This window comes from Diceros bicornis, chromosome 7, assembly GCF_020826845.1.
Source record: "Diceros bicornis minor isolate mBicDic1 chromosome 7, mDicBic1.mat.cur, whole genome shotgun sequence".
Taxonomy (NCBI): Eukaryota; Metazoa; Chordata; class Mammalia; order Perissodactyla; family Rhinocerotidae; genus Diceros; species Diceros bicornis.
Genome location: NC_080746.1, coordinates 29,532,637 through 29,557,551, shown reverse-complemented (window position 1 = coordinate 29,557,551; position 24,915 = coordinate 29,532,637). Strand labels below are relative to the sequence as shown.

The window sequence follows — 24,915 nt, the reverse complement described above, 5'->3', positions numbered from 1 at the left end:
AAAATTTATTGAGAAATTCATTTATTCATTCATAAATATTTATTAAGCGTCTGCTACGTGCTAGGCACAGCTATAAGTCCGGGGATATGTCAGAGAACAAAACAGACAAAAATCTTGCACTCAATTGAACTTATATTCTAGTAAGAGAAAGCAGACAAGAAACATAATAAATAAGTATATTAGATACCATTCTTAATTAAAATGTGGCTTTAGCTTTTTGTGCTGTTGAAATTTATTTCTTTATAACAGTGTTGTATGTCTATAATGTGATCTTCATTTTAATGACTAATTTATTCTACCCGAATATAGTCATACTGAATATAACTGAGCTAAGTCTAAATAAAAAGTAAAATTGACAATCTCATCACATCAGAATTGTGACTACAAAGTTGAAAGGTCTGAAGTTTAAGATTCAAAAGCTCATCATTTTTTACCTTTTAAGTCTTAGTGACTAAAAATTTTATACAATGTGTAACATTTATGAGACTATGGCCATACTGATTTAACTTTTTGCATTCAAAATAATACTTTCTATAAACAATGGAAAGAAACCAAATCTTTGCTCGTGGTTTGGATAGGTGCAGCAACTGAGGAAAAAGGCAGTTTGCGTAGACCATGGAGGATGAAAGGGTGGTGTTTTCCTCTGATCTCACTGCTTTCTTTGGCTGCTGAACTCTCTGTAAAAGGAGAGATAATGCAGTGATATTTCAGCCAAGCCCATTTTTCCCCAAATCTTTACTACTGAAGTTAAGTGATGTTTATGATGCATTACTCAACTAAGAAGGTATTTCTTACCATCTTATGAACATAACAATTCTTAGGAAAATTTTCCATAAATCCAAATTTATTCATTGCAGCATCAGAATTATGTTACAAAGCAATTTACTTACCACACTTGATCTTTCCAGAGGTAACTTTTTATATTTTTTATGAGTTATTTGATATATTATCTTCTCCATGTAGAATTTTATAGATGCACTGTACAGCTATGCGTCACTTAATGACTGGGTTACGTTACAAGAACTGTGTTGTTAGGTGATTTCATCGTTGTGTGAACATCATAGGGTATACTCACACAAACCTAGATGGTATAGCCTTCTACACACCTAAGCTATACTGTACTAATCTTATGGGACGACCGTCACATGCAGTCCGTTGACCAAAACGTCATTATGTGGCACATGACTGTACATAGATACACGTGCATGTACAACAATATACACATGCATATTTATATATAATATATGTATATGTCATAAATATACAGAAAATACCCATATATTTATTTTATTCCTTGTACCAAGTATTAATTTCCCCCATGCCTACACCTGCCTCCAAAGGGCTTGCAACTCAATTAGTTTTTAAATAAGTTGTTTTGAATAAACTGAAAACTGTGCAGCCATTAAATTTTCTCATTTTTTCCTGAATTGAATACTAACACTTTAATTTCCAGTTTTAAGAATTTTACCCATGGGGTAAATTATCTACATCCATTAAGATTCTTTGGAGAAAAGCAAATATCTACATGTAGATAATTTTGGTTATACTTTGGTTGATAGTATAACCAACTAACTTTGGTTGATACTGATTTTATTATTTTAACTGTTCTCAATAGTAACTGTAATAATTATATTTGTGACATTTAGAAGATCTTGAAGCCTTTCTAATATGTACCTATTTCAACAATTTCACTTTTGCTAAATACAAATAATCTAAAAAAAATTTCCTCAGTAGGAAAATTATACTTCATTGATTGAAAATCATCTTAATTCATTTACACAAACATTTTCATAAGCAAGCCCTAATGTGGCAGCTTTAGACAGAGACTGATTTCTCTCCTGAAATAGCAGAGCATGTGTAGAACACTATCTATTATGGAAAGTGTAGTAATAAATTTCATAACCACTAAGAAGTAATGCTATAAACCAATGTTACCTCAATTTAAAAAAAAATGCATTTAAAATAACTTCTAGGGAATTATTGTCCCATAAAGTATAGTAGTTGATAATAAAGATGGTAGTTATATACTCTGAAGACAGAAGTAAGAGATTATATTCCACTTCTCTGATAATTTCATTTTTATTCACAACTGAAGCCCTGGGACTCCACAAAGCTGTTTATCAAAGATGTCCCACAAATCCCCGTTAATGATTGACCAGAACTCATTTTTTATTATATTGAAAAGATTTGGTATTTTCTTCACCCATAGTAACCCAAAACTTTGTATTAAATCTCCCCAAGTATGCAGTGTTTGAAGGGCTACTCGTGGACAAACTGTCAGATTGGGGGTGGGGTCAATGAGGAGATTGGGAGAGTATTGAGGATTTGCTTCTTATTTGGATTTGACATGAAAGAAAAGCAAAATGAGATACACTCAGAGACACTGGGTGGAGCTGAGCAACCATGAGAGCTTTTGTTCAAGAAAAGTCTGGCCTTTCTCTCCCTTTGTTCTTCCACCTTCCCGAGTGTGGTCAGCTTGTTTGTCTTATACTGCAGGCACCACTCATCTGAATCTCAATAATTGTGTGTGCCCTGGATGTGCAAAAAGTCTGGTTAAATTTCTAATCAACAGCTTCAGTAACCTGCAGGTTTTTCTAGCCTTTGTTGATTTGTTTGGCAGGAAAACAAAGACCTGATGGGCCAATGCTGCCCATAAAGGACATTGAAAAACATAAAAGAAGATACTAAATGAAATTGTACTCATACACACATATGCTTGTTTCAGAAGAGATGACCTAGCACTTGTTAATATTACTTTCCTTTTGTAGACCTGGATCAGAAGTTCTATCATACTTTGGAATGATATTCCTATATAGGAAACACTAATAGATGAGGAAATCCTTATATTTACTGGGTGCCTTATATGTACCAGACACTATGAGGAGATACGGAAAGGTTTTATCTACATTCTTTACTAGCGATTCATATAAAGAATTTCATTCACTAAAAATACAGAAATTCATTTCTTTAATCTATCTCCTCTTTTGAGAAATCAAATATGAAATATCAAATAGTTACACATTTTGATGGATGTAATAATACCTTAAACATTTTCCAGATATTTCAAAATATAGGTTCAATTCCCTCTTGTGCTAGTTCTGTGAAATTGAACAATTTGCTTAACCTCTCTGAGCCTTAAACTTTCCATCTGCAAAATGGGAATTGCCTACCTCAAAATGTCCGTGTGAAAAGTAAATGAAAGAACACAATTAAAGAACTTAGCATTGTACCCGACACAGAGTAAGTACTAAATAAGAGCTGTCATTATTGGTCACTACTATATCTTATTATTGTCCACTTTCACTCCTTTACCCTTATTACAAAGAATTTAATCTTAATCACAGGAGAACAAGTGGCATATTTTAATTATTTTTGTACCCCTAGGTCCCAGCAAACTGCCTGGCACACAGTGGGTGCTTAATAAATGTTTGATTAAATAATAAAAATGAAGCTTTTAATGAAGCAAATGTTCACTAAATAATGTATAGGGAATTTAGCAAATTAGATGATTATACTAGCTAGGGAAACTTCTGCATACAAGCTAATATTGTAATATATACTCTTGAGGTCTAAAATTTGTGTGTTCAAATATTCCAGACACTTTAGAATTGATCTTCAACCTTAGTACCAAATGTGAGCCTTAGCTATTCTCCTTTTGAAAAACTCAAGTTTGTTATACTAATAGTTATACTTATAGATGACAGCTATCAGCCATTTCAATTAAAATGTTAAGCATTTTACAAATGTGTAATTCTTACCTTTTTCTACATAGTCTTCCATATTTTAATTAGCTACAGCAAGAAAAAAAAGAAAGAAAATTAAAGGATTAGTTCATTATAACTACTAATATTTTATAGCAAATCTTAGAAATGAACAATGCTTTGCAACAACTCACCAGTTTTCATAGCCACATTTATAATTTGCAAAACGCTTTATACTTGGAGAATGTTTTCTGTAAACTAATAAATAATTTTCATCTACCTAAAGAAGAGACAATTAGTTGCCTTAATTTTATAGGTGGAGAATCTGTCTTTATTCAAGTCTATTCTTAGAATATTCATCAAATCCAAAGTATGAGACTTCTGGGTCACCTGGCCATGTCAATCTAAGGCAAGATGTAAGAAAATAATACAAGTACCAATCCTAAACAATTGCCCACAATAGAGTTATTTAGGGCATCTCTATGCAAAAGTCATATATCATGTAATTTACATTTTTATTAAGATTTTAAAAGTAGTTTCTACATCTACAAAATACTTAAAAACAGAATCAGAATTAGTGTAGGTCGCCATGTTATGCAAAGTAAATTACCCTCTAATCCAGAGTTCCAAGAGCAAATTCAACCTCCTCAATTACAAATTTGTTGGGGAGTGGGGAAGATTCTTATGAAAGGTCACTAAATAAACGTTACAGTACATTTTTATAAAATGTAATTACATGATCACAATGACATTGTGGCCAAAAGTGGTCACTCCTTGTCCGCGAGTGACTGGAAAATCTGAGGTGTGACCAGGAATTCTATAGCAAGTTCACCAGGCCTATCTTTTAGTTGGTGGCTTTATGTTCCATTTATAAAATCAAGTGCTTTTTTGCTAACACGTCTTCTTAGTTCATGGCCTTAAATGGTTTGGTTTAGGGTTGTGTGTGTTCACATGTTCGTGCGTGTGCGTGCGTGTGTGTGTGTTTTAACTGAAAACTGTCCAGTTATTATTAGCCACCAGTAAACTTTTTAATTTTATAAAGATTTTCACAATAACACTTCATCCTCTTTTCTGTCTTACTCGCTTTGAAAACTAAATGGGAATATCATTTGAAGTGTGTGATTGTCACAATTGGGGGAAAATTATTAGCTTCCATTAAAGACATATTTTCTAATAGAATTAGAATTCATGGATCACAACTCTATTTAAAGCCAAAATATCAAACATTAGGAAAGCAAATTTAATGCAAATAAGTAAAAATTATTTAAAATAATATAAAATTTTTAAACTATTAATTCATTTCTTCTTTGAACAATTGTGTAGCAAGTGCCTGCTCTGAGAAAAACATCTTGCTAAATGCTAGACATCAAAGAAAAATGGCCCAGTTCTTTTCCTAAAGGAGGTCACAGCCGAATGTGGCCAAACATGCAGAATATGGACACCTGTGACCTTGAATGAGTCTTTTATTACATGAAGCTGACTACTAAATTGTCTTTAACCTCGCGAGATATTTTGGAAATAGTAATTTCATTGCCAGAGATGATAATTTATGTTTCTCTAGACAATTATTAATGGACATTTTTTTTATCACAGTCACAGTGCTAGGTATGTAATAATCACTCAACAGAAAATTATTTTAAAGATTTCACTTCTAATACCCAATGTAAAGCAATTTAATATACTTCTAAGCATATTTATATATTCATATTTTATTATTGATTTCTAGCCACACAAGATCAGTGTGTATACTAATACTAAACATAATCTTTTTGTCAAATTCTGAAACTGAAAAGTTACATAAAGATTTTCGAATGTTTTATAATGTCTCCTTTACAGTTCTACTTCTCTCATTATAGGAATCCCCATATGTTATGTACAAGAAAAATCACGAAATGTTTGAAGGAAATGACAAGTATGAAGGATACTGTGTAGATTTGGCATCTGAAATTGCAAAACATATTGGTATCAAGTATAAAATTGCCATTGTCCCTGATGGAAAATATGGAGCAAGGGATGCAGACACAAAAATCTGGAATGGGATGGTAGGAGAACTTGTTTATGGGGTAAGCAAATCAATTTATTGAAGAATTTACTTACATAAACCTGAAACTTCTTTTCACTTGAGCACATCAAATTTTCAACGTCTATTACTGTTTTTTAAATTTGCAGTTACATTCAAAGAGGCATATCCAGTGTTCAGATGTTTCTCTGTTCATTAATAATGCAATTCCAAAACAATGAGAGAAACTGACACTTGAAAACTTCAAAATCAGGAAAGAGATAAAAATTCGGAATATGATGTCTTATTAAAAAATGAAACAAAACACTGACCTCAGGATCTGTGATGATTATTTTCTTAAGTTTGATGCTGCTACGCCATAGACATGTTATTTTGAGAACTACAAAACAAATCCATCAGTAATCTGTTATTTGATAATTGTAGGAACAGGTTTCCTTGAACTGTATAAAGTTGGACATTATTTTAACTATTTATATCCTTGTTGGTTTTAATTACTCATAAACATCTTTTAAGTAATTGATGAAGCAATCACTACACTATTTAGCATCTATAAAATAGTCACCAATAATGAAATATTCTTATAATTCTGTTACACACGGTAAATTTAAACTTTCAACAATGCCATCATTTTTACAAGCATACACAGCAACACATTAAAGCTAGAATTTACTCCATAGCAGGCCTCACATGAAAGCATGTTATGCTCTTCGCTTTGAGGTCACCAGATGTCGAGAGTACACATTCATAGCCAAGGGCAAATTCAACGTAGACATTCCTGCTTGAATCAGAACAAGATTGTACTCCAGCTACCACTGCAAAGTGTCAAAAATCAAACCAGCAGTTATCAAATGCTAATGATGGTGTGATATTTCCAAAGCCCAGAAACAAAACCTACCTCACAGTAAGCTCTATTCATCGAGTAACGAATAAAAGTCACATACATTTGAAATGAATTCTGAAACTTCCTATAAGCCAATTCCTATTTCACAAATGTCACCTTCAAAGCATACTGTGCCTGATTAATCCTCACAAGACCTCTTTGAAATGAAGAATTACATAAGAGTCATCCTTCCCTAGAAAAGAATAAGAGTAGGAAGATTTAGAACATCACTGAATTCCACAGAGGGGCTCACTTTCCAAACCAGAACTGCAATTGAAATATTTCATGATTCTGCATCCTGCTCTTCAGACCATGAAGCAATGAACTTTCTCACACAGTCCAGTCCAGTGGCTATAACCTCCGAAGCAAAAGGAAATGGTTTGACATTAAAGAACAATCGGTTAGTTTTATATCCGTTTGAAAGAACTCCTGACTGGTTAAGTGTCCTAAGTGAGGGGAAAAAAATGCAATTTTAGAAAAGCAAAAAATATTTTACCACAGACGTCATTAACAGTTTGATATTGAGCTTTAAGTCCAAATAAAAAGAGTTCCTAACACGTGTGTTTCTTGGTAATATTTCTAACTTTCGATACAGTAAGCAGATTTTAGATGTGAACATTATCCATGTCGTTAGACTACAATCATTCATTTCCTTCAGAAAACACTATTTAGTGTTTCATCTCAAAAAATCATACTTGGATTACCAGTTAGTTACGGGCAGGATTACTAACCTGAGTTACTTTCTAAAGCATTTGTTACATCTCTCTCCTCTGGAGTTCCTACCCACTGGGCAGCCCAGGCTCACCCCTTTGCAAGGGTTTGGGCCACATTTTATTGAGGGGATTTTGTTTAAATAATGAAAACAAGTGATATGAAGAGAGTAGCATAATTAGCAAAAAAATTATATCAGTAGTACACGTCACGGTAACAGAAAATCCCAAAGTCATGCAGTTCTTAGAGAGAGATGATAACATAGTGGTTACTTAACACTCGTTATATTCATTCATCAGCTAGTCTGCAAGGGTTTAAATACCCCAATCTCTGCCACGTGAGCTGTCCACTTTTTTCACCAAGAAATTTTTTTTCATGCCTCTTAACACTTTCCACACATCTGTTACTTTTCATTCTGGTGTCTGCAAAGTCTGTACTTGCTTCTCAACTTTTTTTTCTTTCTTATTGCTAACACATACAGAAATGCTCAGTTTCCAGGGCCCTAGGTAACACTCGATCCATTCTCTTCTACCCCATAGAGCCTATTAGACAGCAAAATGATGAACTTGAATCCGTTATTTATATATTCCTTTACTTTATCCTTTGCAAACTTTGTTCCTGTAATTGTTAGGAAGAGATTATCTGTGAAACACTCACGTGTGATCTCAGCACACCACCAGGTGGTGACTGAGAAGCTCAGAACGTCTCTTTCCCTCTCAGGTCCTTTCTTCCTGTCACACCTTCGCACTGCAGCAAGTCCACTCCACAACCTCCTGTGGTGCACTGCTCCGGGGCCTTCTCCCGGGCCCTGCAGTAATTGTGCGTGTGTTTTAATCCAAGCGAACATTTTTCAGAGCATGGCCCATGGCCCACCAGCACCAGAATTACCTGTGGTTTGTGTTAAATTGCTGATTTCTGAGCCTCACTCCAGCGGTCCTCAAGAATCCAAATCTCACCAAGCTGCCGCAGGAGATATTTTACACACTTAATTTTGGGAATCGCTGAGAGATAATGGAACAAGCAACCACGAGACGTCTCCAGTGTTAGCAGAGAAATCCCCTACATATCCTCTCTGTTCACTTCACAAATCTCAGACTTCAAAAGTGTCCTCATGGAACACTGCTGCCACCATCTGCATCCAATGTCTGCCTTCCACAGCATCTGGTTTTACGTGCTGAGACACCGTTATTTCTCTTCATCTTCCTTTCCTTTTAAGGCTTTCACTCTCATTAGCAGTAACTTCTATAAATAAAAAAATTCAGAAGATACTACACACAACAATGTAGTATGTGAAAGGTAGCATTTCAAATCAGTGAAAGGATGCATTATTCATTTATTCCTGTTGGGACAACAGGGCAACTACTTGGAAAATTCATAATTTTGTAACACATCATCATGCAATATACCAAATGAATTGTAGAGGGGTTATTGGTACCAGAATAAAGTGTATATGATTGAGATTGATCATATCATATGAGAAGGATTTTTCTAAGCACGAAATCAAAGGCCAAAAACACATAAAGATAATTGTATATGGCTACAACGAGATCTAAAATATATATATTGCAATAAAATACCATGAACTAAATTATGTAAACAAAACGACTGATGAATAGGGAAAATATTTGTAGCATATCTAGAAAAGAAAAGTTAATATTTTTAATATATTTAAAGGTGCTGACAAATTAGTAAATAAAAAATGAATACCCCATATGGAAAATAGGGGCAGATCATGACAGGTAATGCCTAAAAGAAGTAAAAGTTGCTATTTGTTTTACTAAAACAATTCCAAATTAATACAGTGAGATCTAACTTGTCATATAGTAAGTTGGTGAAGATAAATGAGAATAAAGATACACAAAGGGTGTACAAAATTTAAAGCTTCAGACGTTTTCACACTGTGCTTGTGAGAGTAGAAATTTGCGTGGTCTTTCTGGAGAAAAGTTGGGCAAAACATATCATGAGCATTAAAAAGATTACCATTTAGACCAACAATCCTATTTCTAGATATTTTTCTTAAATAATTAAGATATGTGTGAGGATTTGTTTTCAAAGATGTTCACATCATCAATGTAATAAATTGTGTAAAACTGGAAACAACATAAATATCCCCCAAAATAAGAAATTGAGTATATATATATATATATTTTTTTTTGAGGAAGATTGGCCCTGCACTAACATCTGTTGCCAATCTTCCTCTTTTTTCTTTTTTATCCCCAAAGCCCCAGGACATAGTTGTGTATCATAGTTGTAGAGTTGTATCTCTTCTATGTGGGTCACTGCCTCAACATGGCTGAGGTGTGACAGAGCGGTGACTAGGTCCATGCCAAGGATGTGAACCAGCAAACCCTGGGCCACCAAAGTGGAATGCGCAAATTTAACTGCTACGCCACCAGGCTGGCCCCTGATTGAGTAAATTTTGATACCTTCACATGATGAAAGATTTGCAAGCATTAAAAGTTATTTTTAATATATATGTTGAAATGAAATGAGCTCATTATATTCTTTTGAGAAGAGAAAAGTAATTATAAAATGTAATGTTCTGTATTATCCCATTTTAAAATAAGAAAAAATATTATTCCTAAAACAATGTCTAGCAAGACACATAGAAAGAAAAAATAAGAGTAGGTGAAGAGAATGAAGATAATTTTTCCTAATTTTCTGGTTCAATTCTATAACTAGTTCATATATCACTTGTGTAATGAAAATTACACAAATAATAACTATGAGGAAAATAATAGCCTCCCAGCAATGATTCTGGCTTTTGTATATGTGGGCGTTTATGATGTGAACTAAGTTTATTCTCACTTAAAGGCACATACATGCAATTCTCAGTCAACTAGTGGATAGCATGATGGCCAGAGAACCTTCCCATGCTAACCCTCCAGCTTCCCTTGTATCAGTCTGCTGGCTTTGTATCAAACCAAGGGCCTAAGGATATATAGGAATGAATATAAGAGTAACAACTTCTATGTAAGGACATGTATGTCTGAGTATGTTTCAGATTCCATTTTAATGCCAAATAGCTTCCTTTTAAAATAATCTGAAAATCTTTTCTCATTTGTAAATCATGTAACAGTTTCTAGTTTTTTCACCACACTTTATTTCCTTTGATTTTAGAAGTGGCATGATTTAATGGAAGAAGCACAGGTTCAAATCCCAGAGCCGCCATGATGTGTAAAACTCACCAAGTCTCCATTTCATCATCTATAAAACAATGATAAACATAAGACTGTTATAAGAGTTAAATAAGAGGCCATTTAAAATATTTAGATCAGGGGGCCAGCCCCGTGGTACAGTGGTTAAGGCTGGCACACTCCACTTGAGCAGCCCAGTTTTGTGGGTTCAGATCCTGGGCGTAGACCTACACCACTCGTCAAGCCATGTTGTGGCAGTGACCTACCTACAAAATAGAGGAAGATTGACACAGACGTTAGCTCAGGGCTAATCTTCCTCACCAAAAAAAAAAAAAATTAGATCAGCATCAGACACATAATCCTTCAATAAATGTTCACTATTATTTTATTAAGGTTTTTAAATAGATAATCACAATAATACAATGAGATAAACAGGAAAGAAAGTGTCTTCATTTTAGAGATATGGAAACAGGCTCAGAAAAATTGCTCAAAATCACAGAACGAAAACCAAAGCTGGTGTCATATGATCATAATATCTGAGAATTGAATCCACTGTTTTACAAAATCTTTTTTAGAAATTGAAAATAGAAAATCAAAATATGTGACTAGGAGGAAATAAATGCCAATTTCCAGATTTTTGTGTGTGCGCTGAATTGGAAAATGTTGTTAAACAACGGGTTTCTTCTATCTTACAAACACAGATTTTATGATCAGTTTTCTTATAACTGGAAAGGAATAAAAAAGAAAGGACTGTTTGAAATTTGCAATTCACAATATCAAGGGATGGCCAAGTAATGAAACAGTGGCAGCATTCCAAATGAAACAGAAAAGGCTGCAACACAGCAGCATTCTTGGCCAAGAAATTCAGAAATTCAGCCATATGGAAAGACTATTAAGTCTCCTCTGCTGCACTGTCCCAGATCCTTCTAGATGAATACAGTTATTTGAGTTCAAGTTATTTTTGCTTATGTCTACTCTGTCTCCATTTCTCTTCCTCTTATCTAATTACTGGCACCAATAACAATATTTTGTGCAGTTTAAGTGATATACTACCTTATGAAAACAAATCTATGGTTCATCTCTGTATTTATCTTATTCATTGTTGGCACTCCAAAAAAAATGTAGAATGAATGCATAACTGGTTAGCTTTGAATGGATCAATCCAGTGCTAATTGCTTCACGAAACTCATTAACCTATGTGTTTTCATGTGTCTTTTCTCTTATAGAAAGCAGAGATTGCTATTGCCCCTCTGACAATCACTTTGGTCCGAGAGGAGGTCATTGACTTCTCTAAGCCCTTCATGAGTTTGGGCATATCTATCATGATCAAAAAGCCTCAGAAATCTAAACCAGGAGTGTTTTCCTTCTTGGATCCTCTGGCCTATGAGATTTGGATGTGCATAGTGTTTGCCTACATTGGTGTCAGCGTGGTCTTGTTCCTAGTTAGTAGGTTTAGTCCTTATGAGTGGCACACAGAAGAGCCAGAGGATGGAAAGGAAGGACCCAGCGACCAGCCTCCCAATGAGTTTGGCATCTTTAACAGCCTCTGGTTTTCCCTGGGTGCTTTTATGCAGCAAGGATGTGACATTTCACCCAGGTTAGTTTCAAAACTCTTAAGTTCTTCACCAATTTCCCCAGTAATTCTAAGTGTCGTGCAGAACCTCTCTCTACATGTTCTTTTCCTGGAGGCAGAGCATTACCTGAAACACAGAAAAACTTGCAATTCCCAAATTAATCTAAGTGTATTTATAGCCAATTTTTCCAAGTTAGTGCAAAATGTGGATACTATATCATAAAGATTAACCTTCCCAATACCAAAGTAACATATGCAACCAACTAGAACTCTCAAAAATCACTTAGTATGAATATTTCGTTAAGTGGTTTGACAGATGGAAACTAAAATCTAAATTGTAAGAATAGAAATTCATTTTCATTTTGTCTCCTTTTCAAAATCAAATGTTTTTGTTATTGTTGCTGTTGTTCATCTTTAAAAATTAATTTTGAATTTGATTTACATTCCATGTATCTTGAGGGAGAATTCTGCCATGGAGTTACCTAAAACTTCAGTCAATATAGCAGGTACCAGATATACGTTGTTCTATATAACAACACAAAAAAGCTAAGCAGAAGGAAAAGAGCAATGTAAATACCATGTGAGTTTTATAGAGAGGTTTTTCAATATCTGCGGAGTCATGACCACTTCCTTTGGATGTCATTGAGACATTTTTCAGTTATGTTTGCCAAAAAGGCAGCCAATGTCCTGTTGCAAGAAAAATAACAAATTTCTCCCATAGAAAAGGTAGCTGAAGGTAGAAAAAGCTAAGACTTGAAATTTAAATAGTGACTTATATTAGCATCATAAATATATGGATTTTTTTTTTAAAAATGTGTACTTTCTCAAAAAGAGACATTTTAGCCACAATGCAGTTTGTGTTTCTTAAGACCCAGGAAAACTATAAATGTGCTTAAATTCCAATAACATAGGAATCTGAAATGAAATGAAAAGGAATCAATTAATGAAATGAAAAGGAATCAAAGCAAATCAAGTAATTGTTTTTAAAACCAGGATTAAGCAATTACTAAGTTAAAAACCAACAGGTGCCACTTATATAATAATGGTTAAGAAGGGATCATTTTAAAGCTAGAAATGCCATGGAAAATGTGAAATTTCTCCTCGCATTAAAAAAATATGTTTAGGGGCCAGCATAGTGGTTAAGTTCGTGTGCTCCGCTTCAGGGGCCCGGGGCTTATGGGTGCAGATCACAGGCACGAACCTACACACTGCTCATCAAGCCATGCTGTGGTGGCGTCCCACATACAAAAAAGAGGAGGATTGGCGTGGATGTTAGCTCAGGGATATTCTTCCTCAAGCAAAAAGATTGGCCCTGAGCTAACATCTGTTGCCAATCTTCCTCACCAAAAAAAAGTTTAAAAACAGTTTGTTCACAGGAATTCTAAATAGTTCAACGGACCCAATGAGTGAAATCAATTATGAATATGCCCTGAATTTTTATTCATTCCATTTTCACCTTTCCTCTGCAAACACACTCATCCACACATCCCTGATAGTCAGAGAAAGGGTGAAGAGAGAACTTTTTTCTTTGAGATTTAGCATTTGTTTTTTTTTTTTTTTGAGGAAGATTGGCCCTGAGCTAACTTCTGTTGACAATCCTCCTCTTTTTCTTTTTTCTCCCCAAAGCCTCAGTACATAGTTGTATATCCCAGTTGTAGGTCCTGCTAGTTATTCCATGTGGGATGCTGCCTCAGCATGGTTTGATGAGTGGTGAGTAGCTCTGCACCCAGGATCCGAACCAGCGAACCCCTGGCCACCAAAACAGAACACATGAACTTAAGCGCTACACCACTGGGCCGGCCACCTAGCATCAGTTTTTAATGTCATTGCTCTGTACATTGACAAGTCACACGCTTTGGTCACATGTTGGCAGTGGTAGAGAGAACATGTTTACACCAGTATATAAAGATCCTTTAGGACACAGCTCATCCTCCACTCAGACCAGAAATAGAATATCAAACAAACAAAAAGAATCCTCAACTATTGTCAGTTTGAGACCAATCCTAGATCCTCATCTAGTCCAGTCTCCTCGGCACCTGTCCCACCCATCCTGGCAAGGCTCTGACTGAAGGCAAAAACAAGTTCTCTCAGAAAGACATCTACCAACTTGTATCAAATTTAAGACCTCACTCATGGTTAAGATGTATTGCTATTTTATTTACCACCAAGAGAGAAGCAGTGCTGCCGATTAAATCATGGTACTATGTTTTATCTCATCAACCAGAGGCTGCATCCTGATTTCAGAGATGCTGAAATGTAAGATAGAGAGGGTATCAATGAATTTAAGCAAGTATCCCTCTGCTGTACCTAAAGGAAAGGCATTAACTTCCACATTTCTGTCAACTAAACGATAAAAGGGAAAAGTTTTTCATATTTTCGGTGGCATTTATACATTCAATATAGCATAAAAGACATCAAATTATACAGAAATACTGAAATCCTTCTTGAGTAGACTGTTACAAAATAAAATGATACTTGTAATTGTTATTTTTAAACATTCTTGGTGAATTGATGGTATTTCTTTTCTTTCTCTGTGTCGGTTAGAGAAAGGAAAATGTGCATTATCTTATCCGTGTTTAGATCCCTCTCAGGTCGAATTGTTGGAGGTGTTTGGTGGTTCTTTACACTCATCATTATATCATCTTATACTGCTAACCTCGCTGCTTTCCTGACGGTGGAGCGAATGGTCTCCCCCATAGAAAGTGCAGAAGACCTGGCCAAACAAACGGAAATCGCCTATGGAACACTGGACTCAGGGTCAACAAAAGAATTCTTCAGAGTAAGTTAAGGGAAAAACTAACAATGAAATGTTCATAATTTTTTAATTGAGGCAATTTTGCCAACAATTATATTATGGGCTCTAGCTATTGCAGGTTTTGCAAACACAATATTATATTAACTTCTATGTTTAATGCTAATACTTCTACTTGGATTTTATAACCACTTTAATTTGCAAAAGCTAATCGATTTATTCACATTGCAAGAGGGACCTTCCCTAAGGAAAAGTAACAACAAAAAGGTAATTAAAACAACTTTGTAATGTAATTTATCCAAAAGATTCCGTTGTTGATAATGCTATGATGATACTGCATCTGGCAAGAATGGATTTATGTATATTTGCGGGCCAAGAGCATAAAAACCAAAGCAAGCTTTTTTTTTTTTTAAAGAATACGTTTAACTTGCTGCATTTGAAACCCAAAACCTTAATTTCAGGGTCTACTACCTATGAGGTATATTATTCTGTAATCTATTCTGTACCAATAGATTTCAAAGCAATATATTTGCTTTGTCACAAGATAATGGTAGCAAGAACTGTTAAGTTCTAGACACCTTTCTAAGACAACTTTCTGTTGTATGGTATTTCATTTGTGCGGATTTCTCTGCTTTTGCAGATAAAATTGTTCAAACTGATATAATTGCATTTCACATATGGATATGATCCCTTTGACTTGCCATCAGGATGGCAGGTATTTGGGGAGTTTGGGGCTTTTTGTTGTTTATTCCATTATGAGGATGAATTTTTTGATGAGTGAATCTACTTTAATCTGGTTCTACTTAAATCCAGAGATATACACTTGGTAATCTCTGATCAGAGATAAAGGTTCATTTTGTGATCTCCAAACCAAAATATTAAAAAGTAGTCAGAGTGACATTTTCACAAATATTTAACTAGGTAATAATGAAGACATTTTATATTTAATTTCAATTGCTTAAAGACTAGATATTTAATAATTTAGACGACAAGATATATTTCACTATTTCCTAAGCCTTTGTGTAAAAATAATGATAATTCTTTAAAGTAGGTTCATGCTTATACCTGGGAGATTTACATTTTCATTTTAATGTATATGTTTAGCATTTTTTCACTCAGCTTGAAAACTAAAAACAACAAAATGTGCTACTGTTTAAGCCAGCCTTAAATTTCATGTACTTGAATTTCAGTAAGATATTTCTCTTTTTAAAAAGGATTTGATTACGGTATCCTTATATATTACAGATGCTTACATAATACTAAATCAAGAACAAATCACTCAAAAATTATGTCAAACTCAGCACTGGGCATTGTTTAAAAAAGAAACCAGACAATGAACAATGTCTTTGTCAACAATTTGGAACGTTGCTAGTAGATATAACATAAAATTTGCAAGTTAATTATAAAGCATTTATGGATTTTAATAAAACTGTAAATAATGGTCATGACAATAGATTTTATTAACGATATTCTATGGATAAACTTAATTGACCAAATTTTTAAAACTTACTGAGTGCATCCCAGTCTTTAAAGCTTAATAATAGAAGCATACTGTTCTAACACGTTAGCATAATTTCAGTACCTTGCTGGAAATCTGTAAGTTTGTAACTGCTTCCACCCAAAAATAAGTAGGTAAAATTTAGTAACTTTGCCTGGAAACCGTTATGGATATGCATCAAAATAGAATAGAAGTTTGTGCTATCACTTGCAATTTACTGAAAAATGATGACTTATTTTCATATAAATAAAGCAGATGCTTGCAGGTTCATCATTCTGCCTGGAATGATAAAGGGAGAAAGAAATGTCATGTCAAGTCTGTGAAAAAATTTCAAAAATAACTCACTGTAAAGCTCTTTGGCATCAAGCACACTGAAAATGTTTATTTCTAATCTTTATAGAGTTTTTAAAAACTGCTCAAGTTCTGAAAACTGGTGAGGTAGATAAGAAAATATATTGATAAGAAATATAGGAATAAGAAAAGCTGCTTCTTCAATTTACAGAGCCTTCCATGCAAGCTGGGCAATCACCTTGCCCTGTTTCCTTTCTCTCCCACACAACTTCAGTTTTAAAATTGAAAGATTTTTATAAGTATAGATATTTATTGTTGCAGAACAGTCTGAACCCTAGTGGGACAAGAACATAATTTTCCCTGGCAGCACACTTTCAGGAATGCATAAATTTGGGTTCTCTGATAAAAATCTCATTCATTTCCTACTGTGCTCTCCCTCCTCTCCCATGGATGATGACCTGGTTTAAATAAACCATTTGTCTGACAGGTTGAGAAACATAACGTGAAGGGTATTTTTGTACTTGTCAAAAATGTTTTCTCATAGGAACACGGTAATGGTACTTCTATCAGCTCCTCTAAACTGCCTCAGGCAGTGACCTGTACTCAGCGCTTCAAAAACGTTGCAGTTATAATGAAATGGGAAAAGATTTAGGCCATGGGGGAAATTACATCTGAATTCAACTGTTGCCTTGGTCTTGCTCCGTTATAAAACTTGATATGTTTCATGTTTTGTGCATCTTGTTAAGCATAAACATAGAGTCATTTAAAGAAAGTTTGTACTTTTCACTTAATGACAGCCTTGCTGTTTAGGTACTTTTACATTATTATACACCTGGTTTGAACACATTGATTTTCATTTCAGTGCAGATTTTATCCTGTGCCTGTTTCAGTCATCAGTGAAATCATGAATACATAAATGAGGTGGATTACTATCTTGGGGCTTATTATATTATCAACTAGGGCATTGATGAGCTCTTACGAGAACATCAATCTTGCTGCATAAGCTGCTAGAAGCAGGAAATAATTCGCCTGACAACAATGCAAATATTACTATAATGCATGACATTTGGACATATTTTCTATTAGAAGCAGAAATGGCAGAATACTTAATTTTTGAGAAATTAAAAGAATAGCACATTTTTAAAACTCCATGAATTATTTTAAGTAATAAAATAGTTCTTTAAATCAGATGGTTTCCCATGCATCAAGTTTCACAGTAAAGATGAAACAAATAAATCTGAGATTAATTTTCTAATTTTAAGAAAAATAATGGCTTTTATGTTATCTCTGCTTATTACTTTGAGCATATTCACTCCCCAAACCTCATCTTTAAGTAGGTATCACAGTGGAAGTTTTCAGAGACTTAAAAATTCCATTATGACTATATTTAGGAGCTTGCTGGATCTGCAGAAATTTCCTCATTTCAGCTTGTCTCATCAAATTTATAAACATTTGCTTGCCCTCAATCCTTAGCAAACACTCTCTTGCAGTCACAGATAAGGCACAGGGTTATTATTTCCAGTGCTTCGTCTCCTGAATCCCCCCCTTTATTGTGTTGATGTGTGATCTTATCTAAGCCATGCCCCTTTAAATCAGAATCGGAATTTCTAAACATTAACAAAGTGGCAAATTGTGTAAATTCTTTTTTCTCCAAAAAAATTGCTTTCATCTTTCTTTTATTTTCCACTGGGAGGCTGTATTTTACAATTTCTATTATACCTAAGGCCTCCGAAGTCTAGCATAACTACACTATGGATTCCTCTTTCTTCCGGATTTTAAAGGAATTAATTTAACTTCTTTTGCCCTTAAGGTATATGTAATTCAATATATTTAAACAAATGCAGCAGTAATTTTCTCACGTTAATATTATAGGAATGGACTTCTAAAAACTACCATTGGCCTAAAGATACGTTATTCCTTTAAAATCTTTCGCTTTAATATTACATTGCATTCTATAGTTAAATTATGTTCGTAATTACCACGCCCTAAAACTACTCTGTTTTGCTATGTTAGTTTTATCTAGCTATTCCCTATTCCTTTAATAAGATACTAAGTAGTAACAGGAAAATTGCCAAGTAACTAGTATGATTCTCATATTTCTTAAAAGAATTCAAAAAATATTTCAATTAAAATAATACTCAGATTTTATCTCATCTGTTTTCAATGTAGTATACATGGTAAAGTGTACAATATATGTGGAACTCTATACCTTTTCGGGTGAAACTCTCAAGTTACCAATATACAAAAGAAAAGTGATTATATGCCTAAAGGATGTTGTTTACCAATACTTCTCTAAATTGAAATGATCAGAATAGATGTTTAAGGACAATCCGTATCAAGTGATCCGGAGAACTTATAATTTTCAGAGCTTGGAACTCATTGTAAAATGGAAAAGTTAGTTCTCTGGAAGAGAACTCTATTATTAGAATTGGAATGAATGAGGCCTGGCAACATGGCCTCCCTAGTGCATCCCGTGGTTGAGGGTTCTGAATCCAGATACTCGCCTGTCCTAGAACTACATAGAATCTTTGAAATTGAATTGTAATGTTGGCATGGAATTTCCTCATGTGAGGATTTCTGTAGCCAGAAGTAACCTTCACTACCTAAATACACACGCAGACACACATCACAATCTCTATATCATGAGATATTTTTGTGTTAATAACAAAAAAACATTTCATAGGACACTACAGGATGTTTATTTCCCATCTTGATATTTACCACCATTTGAATACACATTAATATAAAATAACCGGGTTTTTTGGTGTTCAAGTATGCAAATCTCTTACTGTGCGGCTTATTATATAGGTGTATTGATTACTAAATTCTCATCTTATGAAACCAAAATTTTGAATACCACTTTTATCAGTTTCTTTCTTTGTCCACCTGAATACTTTGCTTTTGCCTAAAAACATGTATTCTTAAGTTTGCTATTCAGGATATTTGTTTATTATTGAAGATCTGCTGCTTGTTAGATTCTATATCCTGGTAAACAAACGCAGGTCAATGTAAGTAAATATACATGCTACTCAGGATTTCGCCTTGTGCATAGATTTAAATCTGAATGAAGTCTCCATTACTTTGTATTTGGATCCAGATGCAAAACTTCAGCACCTTGATATTGAACAAATGCAATTGTACCAGCTAAAAGTCTATGTGCATCATTGCATTATCAAACATTAAACAGGATTCAGGCTTTTCTATCCTATTAAATATATCCTTTAGGAACATTTGAGGTCATTTGGATATATTTTCACGTTAAAAATGTATGTGTGAATGAAAAAAGTCTAATGTGAATGCAGATACCAGCAAAAGGATCTGGGTAAATTAAGTCGTGGGAGTAATGGAGATGGAGACCAAATGGACAGAAATAAATAAGTTTCACTTCTCTTTAAAGTTTCATGTATGTTCTATTTGGAGATTCTGTTAGAAAAGGTCTAAAAATTAGACCTAGAATTTGATTCTCGTGTTATGGATATTTGGTTTGTAAACTACGGTAATTTCTCTTCCTCTGGTGCTCAGCTACCGACCTGATACGGACTGCACTGGTTGTACACATCTTATCAGAACGGTTTTCACTAAAACTTTGAGGCATAAAAACAATAAAAATAAAACAATATAACAACTCTCCTTATTTGTTAGAATTCAAGTACAGTATTAAAAGATATTTTACAAAGCTGAAATCAAATCTTATCTGGTCCTTTTCAAGTTTACCATAAATGTGATATAAAACATGATTTTAAATGTTCCACTCTCTTCATGGCATTCCACATTTAAAAATTAATAGTAACAAGTTGTTCTTTAAGCAGTTGAGTAGGGTAGTTATGACAAGAGGTACTAGCCTCTTCAACTATCACTTTTAAATGTCTGTCATTTCAGTGATTTCCTTAAATAGTGGTTAAATTCAGTTTTCTAATTGGAAAAAGAATGATGTTATAATGGCAAATTGGAATTAGAGGGCAATAGAAAGGTACTGAAAGCGCTTTATTCTTATCTTGGTTCGGTCAGTATTAACATGTTGTTCCCTTCTTTCCTGTATTTAATTTTATTTTAATTTCCTCCAGAGATCAAAAATAGCAGTGTATGAAAAGATGTGGACCTACATGCGATCAGCAGAGCCGTCAGTGTTCACTAGGACTACAGCTGAGGGAGTGGCTCGTGTCCGCAAATCCAAGGGCAAATTTGCCTTTCTCCTGGAGTCCACTATGAATGAATACATTGAGCAGCGAAAGCCATGTGACACGATGAAAGTGGGAGGAAATCTGGATTCGAAAGGCTATGGAGTAGCAACGCCCAAGGGTTCCTCATTAAGGTGGGTGGAATAGTATAACAATATAACATGTGTTGTTATAGTATTCCACCTTCCCTGATGTCCCTCAGAGAATTCTTTTGTTTTGTTTGTGAACATGGTATGTTTGTTTATTTGTTTTCTTTTTCTCCATTTCATATTTTTTGGTCAACAATCAGGTAATTTTTTTAATCTTACAATAATGAATCATAGTTGACATATATCTTTTAAGGCCATATAAAAACCAAACTGGTTGAACACTAGCTGCTTCCAGTGGGCCTAAAACATGGGTAGCAGATGCTTCTATATCTCATCAACTTTTTTTGGTCACTAAAATCTACACTTTCATTGTGTCAGTAATAATTCTACATTTTATCATCATTTTTTAAAATTATGCCTGCCTATTAGTTTCTGAGTAAAAAGAAATCAACCCTTTCCTAGCAAACCACTTTTTTCCATTTCAATGTTTCATTTATTATGGCATCATTATATTTTAGATGATCCTGAGGTTATATTGGTGCTACCTTTGTAATCACGTCTATTTATAAATGCAATCATGATCAGAGGGAAAACTAGGCTCTGATTTTATGGTGCTTACTCAAGTCACACTCTCACCTGTTGCAAAGGGAGTATGGTGTAAGTAAGATCTGTAAAATTAGACCCAATGACAATCTAAAATTCTTCACACATAGACCCCTAAATGTGACTCATGAGCAAAACATTACACATGTGGATCCACATGTGTTAGTAGTGAGACTTTCATTCTTAAGGAAATGTTGGTAAAATCTGCCCTTTTCACCTTTTTGGTCCTGGACATAGAGAATTCACATGTTTATGTCCAGGAGGCAGAATTTCCTATTTCCCTTAAGCAATAAAGGCTGCTGGTGAATTGCTGGGCTAGAGCAAAGCCGGGGTCAAAAGTGACGACTGACAAATTACTCTGGTCTCAGTGCTGCTTAGGAGAGATGCAATCAAAGCACAGATTCAAGAAGAAATCAGTCTTTGCTAAAGGACTTAACCAAGAACCTGGTCTTGAAAAATGATGTCTCTGGTAAGCCTTTGAAAAATGAAGGTAATGAGACCTGTACTATTGCACAGCAGGAATGAAAGCAATATAAAAATTATATGATTGTTTTCATTAGTTTCAAAAAGGGAACTGCAATGATGTGCTTTGGATATGTGTGTTGGGCGGGAAGGGGTTGAGACAGATAGAAGAAACAAATACTATTGCTGGAAAAGTTGTGTTAAGCCAGTATTTTGTAAGCAACACTGTTAATAATTAGTGAGGGGTTTTATGGTATGTTCAAAAGGGACAATTTTAAAAGGAGATAAAACAAAATTAGCCAGGAAAGGCAAATTTGGGTGTGGACTTTGGCAATTTTGAAGTCAAGTTTCTTTGAACATACTTCCCATACGAAACTAGAGAAATGTGCAAGGAGAAAGCCAAACTAATAAATTATCCAGGCTAAAATTCTACCCGAAAAGATTTCAACCATTCAGAAACTTAAACTGACATCAGGGTGTTTGTTCTTTGCGGGTATATTTTATAGGATGCAAAATGAGAAATATATAATTTTAATGAGGCCAAGTAGCAAATAAATCTCTATTGAAGTAGTAGTTATAAGAGCACCTTAGTGTAAATAATTTAAAGGAATAGAAGGGGAGAAAGCAAAGGTGGTTGATATGTAGATCAGTGTTCAGACTATTGATTACATTCACTGGATGTCGCTTTTGCTCTTAATTAATTCTCTGTGGATGTCGCTGCCTTGTCCTCTGTCTTGTGTCTATCGATAAAGTCAAGTTCCAGGGACTGAATTTGGCCCTCAGATACGGGTGCGCCTGATTCCCATTGACGGCAAGAGAGTTCCCTCTTAAATGTGCCACTTTGTCAAATCCACACTACAGGGATTGTTTGGGGAGAAGCTGAAGGGCTTCATCTGTCTAGGGCTGTATAATAATCAGCTATTGGCTTCCCCCTCTTTTCCTGTCCTTCCCTGGATCTTGTTAATGAGGCAATTGTTAAACTCAGCTTCCTGGATGGGGAGTTTGTTTATGTGCTTTGTTTTATACACGCCACAATTTCCTGAGCAAGCTGGCCCCTGCATGCCAAAACTACAGTCATTTTGTCCTGTCTTTGAGAACACTGGAAGGGCACTGAAGGCTAACCAGCATTCACCTTACCCTTCACCTCCTCACTCCTAGACCCCCAGGCCAGCTAAGCAAGAGGCTCATTAAGCTTAAATTCTCACTCTTATTTGACTAGGATCCTTCTATTTCAAAAGATGCAAACTAATATAGAGATGGACTAATAGGCACTTCCTGTATAAACAATTTAGTTTGTAGAAGCAAATTCAAAATAATTGCATTTATCAGAGCAAGATCCAGTGGGCATACCTGCATCAAGAGTCTTTGAAATCATTCTGTCTTATTTGTTCAGTAGAGAATAAGTCTATTTTCCTACAGGATCTATCTTTTTTAACCAGGTCTTTAGGTTAATAGTCCTAGATACAGTGAGACTTGTGTGTTTCGTTGTCATGAATTATGGCTTTCTCACAAACTCTGCTGTTTTGATTTATTAGACAACAGGAGACTTGAAGAAAAGGAAAATAGTAATCTTTCCTTCTATGTAAGCTTAATCAGAGAATGCAGACAAATGACTAACAATCTCCCATTGGTCCAGGGAGTTTTAAATTTCCAGATCTTGCTGTTTGGTCAACGTCCTTCAGAATAAATGTCACAGAAAAGAGAAAGAATATAATGTATAAACAGGATAGAAAGTCAGGACTTGGGTCTTTAATGTAGACTTTAAAACAAATGCAATCAGGATCATCACAGAGAGTGTATCTGTGACTGGGCTAAAAATATTACAACAGTGATGACTAGTACCCATATTTATGGTAGAGAATGATCTACAGAGACTATATGTCAGACTAGTGTTTGCTGGGCATAGACAGTGAAATGTTAATACCATTGAGCCATCACTAACAGCTCTCAGTTACAGAAGGACAATAACAATGCTCAGAAATTATTGGTTTATTGTGTTTTGACATAGATTCTCCAGTTTTTAGGTGACAGAATGATGCAAGGTATACTGATGTTGTTAAACTTAGCATCTATAGAGTCTAATATAAAAAAGGGAAGCAGTTATAGGTACATGTACCTACAAACCACAAATATCAGTGAGTGAAAGAACTTAAATCTTATTGGCATCATTATTTATTTTTCAAAGTTACCTTCTCAAGAAAACTTTCAGTCTTACTGTGAGATAAAAGGGCAAAATCTCTTTATTTATATTATCTCTCAACTATCTCTACCTTGGTATTTCCCCTGAATCATGTACAGTGCTATTTATACTACTGTCAATATCATGGCCTTCCTTCTCATCTCTTCTCCAATACCTTTGGCAATCCAAAACAATTGCGAAAGCCTTTCTCTGGCTGAGAAATTTTTAAAGATTGTTTTAAAATATACACTTTAGATGACATTGCAATGGAATGTAAAGTTTAGATGAAAGAGGAAATATATTAATTTTGACCGTACTATCAATACTATTAACTTTACTATACAACTTTAGTATAGATATCTACTATATTATAGTATTTATTGTATTGTAAAGTTGTATACTTTACTATCAAAATGCGACCTTTACTATATTATCCATATTACACTAGCTACTATACTCTAGATTTTACTATGCAATAGATAAAACTTATAAAGATTGTTTACAGTGAATCATGATTTAGCAAATACAGATTTACTGACGATTGAATACTTGTTAGATGAGAATACCCTTTTTAAAGATATTCTTGGTATCTAGCACCTGTAAGTACCTCCAGGAACAGAGCAGTGCATCAAAACACTTCCCCTGACCTTTGTAGGGATTCGTATGCTGGACCCTAATGTTTGAAGCCACGTTAAAAAACTAGTCTCCTATATTTTTATTATTCGAAAGTCAAACGTTGCCTTCTCTAAAGATGTTTGTGGAACTGTGTCTAAAACAAGACAAATGCCCTGTCACCAAAAAAAAAAAGATGTTTCAGAAAGAAAGCAGTTCCAAAAGAACT

At 34.5% G+C, this 24,915-nt stretch overlaps 1 protein-coding gene across 2 annotated transcripts in view; it reads left to right on the top strand.

Moving 5' to 3' along the window:
- Window positions 1–24,915, top strand: part of GRIA4 (glutamate ionotropic receptor AMPA type subunit 4) — a 357,209-nt gene that overhangs the window by 297,129 nt on the left and 35,165 nt on the right. For both annotated transcript variants that reach the window (XM_058545312.1, XM_058545313.1), the window contains exons 10-13: window positions 5,558–5,764; window positions 11,676–12,046; window positions 14,603–14,801; window positions 20,628–20,875. In XM_058545312.1, the coding sequence (XP_058401295.1) occupies window positions 5,558–5,764; window positions 11,676–12,046; window positions 14,603–14,801; window positions 20,628–20,875 (1,025 nt within the window). The remainder of the gene's footprint in view (window positions 1–5,557; window positions 5,765–11,675; window positions 12,047–14,602; window positions 14,802–20,627; window positions 20,876–24,915) is intronic.